This window comes from Microtus ochrogaster, linkage group LG4, assembly GCF_000317375.1.
Source record: "Microtus ochrogaster isolate Prairie Vole_2 linkage group LG4, MicOch1.0, whole genome shotgun sequence".
NCBI lineage: Eukaryota > Metazoa > Chordata > Mammalia > Rodentia > Cricetidae > Microtus > Microtus ochrogaster.
The window spans coordinates 33,426,098-33,433,584 of record NC_022030.1 but is presented as its reverse complement, the minus strand read 5'-3'; the positions used below and the strand labels follow the sequence as shown (position 1 = coordinate 33,433,584).

Here is a 7,487-nt window from a genome sequence, read left to right as displayed (position 1 = left end):
CAGTTTTGAAGTTTGGCATCAGGGAACTTAATTTAATTTCCTTTCACTCGTGTGATGCACACGTCACACAATCCATTTTCATTCACCTTGCTCCGGTTAACCAACCTGGGCCAGCCAGTTCACTGAAAAAATGAAAGCAAAGTAAGCAAAATTGGCCGGACAGAAGGTCCCACTGCTGTGCGTGCGCAATCGGCTCGAGCAGTGACGTCACTGAGTGCGGCCCACCCCTCCATATTAGCAACCAGAGGCGTCCGTAGCAGCAGTGGCTGCGGAGATGTACGAACTTCCGGTTGTCCCGGCGAGTTCTCGTCGCCGCCAAAGCCGCCGCCGCCGTCTCTTTCACCCGCCACCCGCTGTGCGGGCTCTCGGCCGGTTCCGGTGCGCCCATGGTCGGCGCTGCGGACCGGGAGGCTGGCCCGGCGGCTGCGGCGTGCTGAGAGGGCGGCGTGGGGACGATGCGGGCCCCGCACGGTTGCTCCCGGCCTGGCCACCTTCTGGCTCCGGCCTTCTTCCTGCTGTTGCTGTCCGTTCTGAACGGGTCCGGGGCGGCGCTGTCCACGGCGGCCAGGGCGGCGCCAGGATCCGGGCCTCCCGAGTCCGGGCCGCGCACACAGTCCCCGCTGCCTCCCGGCCCCACCGCTGCCCAGCCCCGGGGCCAAGCTCAGGGTGAAGCCGCCGGCCCTCGAGGCACGGAGGGCCGCAATGGCAGCAGCCCCGGAGTGGGGCCTGAGGCGGATGGCCTCGGAGGGAAGGCCGCGGAAGGCTCGGCCGGTGGCAGCTTGGCTGCTGTGAGCCCCAACCCTGGCGAGAAGCCCATGACCCAGCGGGCCCTGACCGTGTTGGTGGTGGTGAGCGGCGCTGTGCTGGTGTACTTCGTAGTCAGGACCGTCAGGTGAGGCATAGCCTCGATCCCCACTCCCCTCCCCCGACACACACACACACACACACACGTTCACACACACATGCACTGTGGCCTAGAGCCCGCGGACAGGTGACCTGCCCCATGAAGCTGGGCGGATGTTTGAGATCCGGGTTTGACTCCCTTCCCTCCCTCCAGTGTCAGAGACCTGAATTCCAGACCATCCGGTTGACTGTCTTAATGGCCCTTTCTACCTTACCTCTGTAACACAAGCTGACGCCTTTCATTTATAAATCAGTAACCCATCTCCAGCTTCTCCTTCCCCCAGGCTTGCCTCTGCCATAAAAGACACCCTTACCTTGAAGTGGAAGAACTCCCATCCCCCGGAATTTTGATTGCACAGCTGTGCAGTTCTCTTACCGCTCTGCAGTTGGTGCGGCTAACTTGTCGACGGGTTGCCTGTTAGAGTGCGCTCCGGTGTGTGAGTCAGGGTTCCACTGACAGTAGTTCAAAAGTTCCCGGTGCGTGTTTCACTTTTATAAAACTTAGATGTCCCTCCTTGCTAGGTGTATTTCTTAGTCGGTGCCCTGAATCTTCCCCTAAGTTGCACTCAGTTAATTGGGTTCTGCATGTCTGGAAAGGTGTCAGACAGAGCAAGACCCCCATCAGAAAGGGCCATCCAAGAGAACAGCTGAGGAGAAGCTAATGGCGCAGATGGTATTTTGTGATATTTGCACTGGTTTATTGCTTTCCAAATTAGTTCACACTTTCCCCATCATTACACACTATTATTATTTAATATATGTTGTTAAATCGTCAAAACAAAATTTCGTTTTTAGAGAAGTGTTTGTGAATGGAAAACCGACCTGACTTGATTAAAAAGCCACGATGCTTTTGGCGATGTCATCCAAGGAATATTATTGAACTTGTTTTTGTGACACATCTTAATATTTGGTTGCAGTGTTTAAAACTATTCGCGATATAATATATCATCTTGAAGCGTATAAACTACAAAATATTTACTGGGAAGGCTTGAAATTCTACACTGAAGCTGTTATTAAGGAAATACCTATTGTCAAGCTTTGTTGTTGTATGTATAAAAATGAAGAAAAATCAGAAAAGGGTAATGAATTGCTCCCTTATCTTCCAAGTTGATATGTATTTGAGGCTGAATTTTCTTTGTAGCCACTAACCAAATATTACAAATGATTGGATGCAGAAGCAGATTTAAAAATCTAGTGCTTTTCTTTCCTGTTTTTATTTTGTATGTACAGTTTAGGCCAAATGTTAGATTTTGAAGAAAAACATTGTGTCACTCTTTTTTCTATTTTTAGTTTTATGAACCGTTAACATTCTAAAACATTTAAATCAATATTTAATTTTTCTCAGTTTTTACTGACAATTTAGATATTGTTGTGCGTAATCCACATATATAGCTCCCTAAAGCCTGTAATAACTATTAAGAATGGAAAGGAGTTCAAAGCATTTGAAAAACCCCTTGTAGAAGCAATGTTATTGAACTGAAAACCGTTGATTTAAAAAGTTCAGAAAATCCACAGCCGCTCTTGGTCACTGGGAAGTTAGACAATGTTGAAAAGGTATTAAAACCTTGTGACTACCAAACTGAGATTGCTTGATGTTAAAAAATCTTAAAGGAAAATGAACTTATTTTTCGTTATATAATGTCACTTAATATTGTGTGTAATTCCTTGTAAGGTACATAGAAAACGTGGTAGAATGATAATTTGCTTGTTGCGTTTTCTCTTCCTTGTCATTCCACCTTATTTCATTTATAATCTTACCTACACATGTTTACTGCCTTTGCTTTTCTATGTTTATTTCTGTTAAACTTGAGAGGACTCAGCCTTCTCCGGTTCTATTAGATGATTCAATAACTTGTGTTATGAGAACAGCCAAATTCACAACTGGGACTGATCAAAACTGCATGGCAGCATTTAACACATGGTGTAGTCCAAGTTCTAAATTTAGTTGGTTGCCTTGCATCCAAGGCTTGATTGGTGCTGACGGAATCAGGGGATCTCCAGAACTTACAGTCTTTACTTCCGACTATGCTTTTCATCCTCATTATGGCGGTTGCTCATTTTGGCTCCTTTTCCAAAATATGTGTGACAGCGAACCGGAGTTGGCTTGCTTATGCCAAGGGAGAATACTCGCAGATCATTTCTTTAACTGATGATATTAGGTGAAACTGAATATTTTAATTGTAAAATTTTATTGTATTAAACTTTATGCAACTTCAAAAATGTTTCTTGACATAACTCAGCATTGCAAATATTTGGATAGAAATAACTTACACTGGCAGTCTAGAAATATTCCAAACAACGACTTTCTTTCTGTAGAGGAACTTGAATACATTACAGGAGTGCTGTAGAGGCAAAGTAGACTTCACAGGATGAATACAGCCTCTCTGTGAAAGTGCTCTTGCCTGTCTTATTCTTTACCCTGTGCCCATTACTGAACTTTGTAGCACTGTGCACAGCAAATAAGGCACACTGTTGGTTTGTGAATGAGCTTTAACTCATTCTTTATGTTGCTGAATAGGTAAGTGGTGAGAATGAGAAACTTAAAGGATAATTGCTATTTGCTGATAGAACAGAGAAGTAATGAAGATCTCAATTACTACCAGGATTTTTTTCTTTTCTGTAGGACATTCTTTCTATACTAAGATGTATAAGGCCAGAAGCTACAATGGTCTGTAGCTTGTCACTTACATTTTAGATAAACGCTGATTGGCCAGTAGTGAGGCAGGAAGTATAGGTGGGGTGACTAGGCAGGAGGTAGAGGTGGGACAATGAGAATTCTGGAAAGAGGGAAGTTTAAGTCCGTAGTTGTGATCCAGACACAGAGCCAGCAAGATGTGACTGCCTTCGCCAAAAGAGGTACCAAGCCACATAGCTAACATAGACAAGAATAATGGGCCAATTTAAGATTTAAAATTAATTAATAAGAAGCCTGAGATACTAGGCCAATCAGTTTATAACTGATGTAGACCTCTCTGTGATTCCTTTGGGACTGAACCACTGAAGGACCAGGTGGGACAGAAACCTCTGTCAACAGCCAGAAAACAATCATAGAAAGTTATTACAATTTTAAGCGTTGTATGTTGATTATGTAAAAAATAGTTCCTATTATAAATTTATGATTAATTATTTTTACCTTAAAGCAGAGGATTTTTTGCCGCCCTCCCCCCATGATGTGTGCGTGTGTGTGTATGTGTGTGTGTGTGTGTTTTATTCAGTGTAATACTTAACTTGTCCTTTTTTTTTTTTTTTTAAGACAAGGTTTCTCTGTAGTAACTTGTCCTTCTTTAGGAAGGTCCTTGACTTCTCCAGTCTCAGAACTCTGAAACAGGGATAAAGAGCTCTTTGAAGTGGTGGCGATGAGTACCAAATTTAGCTTTGATAGTCTTCATTTAGCCAGTCAGTATTTATTCAGCTGTCCTGCACTGGGCAATTGCAGTGTTGTTTTGAGATAAATCAACATTATTGTCCCCGTGGTACCGCCAGCCTAGAGGAGCACAGGGACATTCATCAAACAGTTACACAGATAATTAACAGTCACTCCAAAGGCACACTCAAGTACCCTCTCCTCAGTCTGTCCTCCTTGCTAGTGATCCTTCTTCACTTTCCATCCTGGCTTCTTTGGATGACAAGAACCATGTGTATGTACAATTATTGTACAACAATTAAAAGTAGAATTATAATAATTATGTATGTGTCTTATTAATACTTAGTGTTTAGAAACTACATAGCATTAGTTTAGTTTAACCAGAACTTGTATTCTAAGCATAAAGTGGAACTTTTTTCAAAGAATCTTGCTTTGTAACTAAAACACTCCTTTTGAGATCATTATCTACCATGCATATAAACTAATTAATATCAATATTAATTGATGTATATCATATATAATGTCACATAATTTGAGTATATTTTCTAATTCTTGCAAAAATCTTCAAAGTAGCTGATGTTCATCTGAAGGTTGTTGAGGCTGAACGAGGTCAAGGGTTTTTCTGGAGCACATCTGTAGGACCTGCCCAAATCCAAGTCCACCTGAACCTAACATGGCCAGTGACTGTGTTGTCTGCTTTAACAAATACCCCTTATTCAAGGTGATGCTGTATGTGAAGATGGCCTGTTCATTTCTGGGAAAATGAAGTGGGTAGCCATTCTTTGTAAACTATGATTTTTGGTGAACTTAACTTTCTAAGACTTTACAAATTGAAAAAGTAAGACAACCTTAATATTTGCTGAGACTTATTACTGTCCTAAACTTTAAAATAGTGTAGTGCTATGTCAGTCCTACATCCCTCCCTTCAAAGATTTTCTTGATTTGCTATATATAGTCAGAGAGTGGATGTATTTTAAAGTAACTACTACTGCTAGACATTGCCTTGTCTGCTTTACTTTTTCTTTTCCTTCCTTCTTTCCTTCCCTCCTTCCTTCCCTTCTTTCTTCTTTCTTTCTTTTGAGATAGAGTCTCACCATCTGACCTTAGGTGGCCGATTTCTTGCTATGTAGAACAAGATAGCCTTAAACTCAGAAACATCCCTGCCTCTTTGCCAGAGTGCTGAAATTAAAGCTATGTGCTACCGTGTCCAACTTGCTATCTGGTTTCTTAAGAGTTAGAGTTACTGTATGATTTTCACTACCAATTATAAAATTATGTCATTGATGAAAGTTCAGCTTAGACAGTGACAGAGACAGAAAGTTTGTAAACCTGTTTCCATCCATTAGTCACTGCCATTAACTTAATAAGTATTGCTGAGTGCCTGTCAGTTCCAGGTCTTGTGATAAGAACTAGCAGCGCATAAAGTTGGAAATGTGCACAATTTTAAAGCATTTGTTTTATGTTCAGATGTCCTTTGAAAGTCTCATTTGTGCTCTGGTTTGTCATCACTTAGACAAGAAATATATATTGAATATATAATATAGAGAGAGATGAAAGTGCTTTGAAATAGAATTAGCAAGTATGACTCCTCAAGGAATTGTATTTTTTGAGAGATGAAGCTTTCCCAAATGTTTATGCATACTGTGAATAATACAGTGTATAATATATAAGCTGTGTGGCCTACTCTCCTGATGTCAAATAGGACCAGTGATGGTGATATTAGTGATAGAGCCTGTCTGTCATCAGTGTGGAATGAAACACTGGAGAAAGCTAAGGAAAACTAGGGAAGGATGGATATTTTACTTAACACTCTTCATATAGGAAGGAGCACAGTGCTTGCACCTGAATATTTAGTAAAGTAAGTAGACATGAGCTGTAAATACTCTACGAGGGAAAATCAGAGTTATTTCATTGAGCATTTCAGCAGAAGTATCCTCTCTCAGCCTTCTCTCTCTACAAAACATGCACAAAGAAAAGCTGACCGAGGGCTAGCATTTACTAGAGTTTTGTGTTATCAGGAAGTCAAAGGGAAGAAAGGAAACACAACAGATTGAGGATTTGAGGAGCAGGCAGGGATCAGTGAAGACTAAGACAAGAAGGGTACAAGACTAGCACTGCACAGAGGTCTCTGCAGCTATGTTGCGGGAATACAACTTTCCGTTGGTTTTTGTTTTTTGTTTGTTTGCTTGCAGTGCTTCTTTGCTTTCGTCCTTCAGCTCGGGAATTAAATGCTCATAGAAATATAAGTTCACTTGTTGCCAAGGATGATAGCAATCCTAATGGCCATTTTACCAGATGGTGATTTTTGTGGGGGAGATCATACCAATAAGGATATATGGAGTACTACAAGGAAGGTGATCGTCAGAAACAGTTGGTGCTCATCTTTAGCTTCGCTTTAGGTTTGGGGAGGACTATTATTTTATGTTTTATGTTACTGTTTTATAACCTAGCAATTTAAAGCTCCAATCTTTGGAATTGGCTCCAAAACATTGTATGATTTGACCAGTTAGCATAGGAGATAATGTAGCAGGACAGAGTCCAGCCCAGCACTCTGGGCTATTAAATACACACCCCTCATAGTCATAATTCTATAGAGAGGGTCCATTCTGAACAGTTCCCATACAGTAATGGGCTATTTTGTGTTAATCTTCCTATGCTGGTTTCTTTTCTGTTGTCCTAGCCCAGGTCTATTTCAGTGTGGCCTGTTGGGAAGTCAGCCCTCCTGCAGTGTATGCCTTCTTTCACGTGTGACTTTGATGGTGCGCTCACAGTTCATCTCAGGCTTGTGAATCAGGGAAGTGAACTGTTTCTACCTGCAAAGATTAGTCAAGGACTTACATATGTGTGGTACGGGTTCTGCCAGGTCACGGCCGTTTTGGTGGTGATGATGGTTATTGTTTTTTTTTTTTTCTCTTCTTAAGCATCATCTGTAAATCTCTCTCTTTTCTCCTATAATTTAAGCATAAGCCGTACTTTTGAGAGTTTCTTTTTTTTTTCAAGGCAATATTTTATTTTTATGTAACCCAGGCTGGCCTCAAATTCCTTACATAGCTGGGGCTGACCTTGATCACCTGATTGTCTCCATCTCCTGAGTACAGAACTTACAGTTGTGTACTACAGTGCTAAACATTTTCAGCATTTCATTTCTTTTTTCAGTTGATTTTATTATTGTTGATGAGTTGTGTTTGTGTGTGTGTGTGTGTGTGTGTGTGTGTGTGTG

At 41.8% G+C, this 7,487-nt stretch overlaps 1 protein-coding gene across 2 annotated transcripts in view; it reads left to right on the top strand.

Moving 5' to 3' along the window:
• The first annotated feature begins 342 nt into the window (after positions 1–342).
• Positions 343–7,487, top strand: part of Fam174a (family with sequence similarity 174 member A) — a 26,852-nt gene continuing 19,707 nt past the window's right edge. The window contains exon 1 of one of the 2 annotated variants that reach the window (XM_005361353.2): positions 343–892. In XM_005361353.2, coding sequence (XP_005361410.1) covers positions 456–892 — 437 coding nt within the window. In that variant the 5' untranslated portion in view covers positions 343–455. The remainder of the gene's footprint in view (positions 893–7,487) is intronic. The other variant, XM_005361352.2, reaches the window with a different exon arrangement.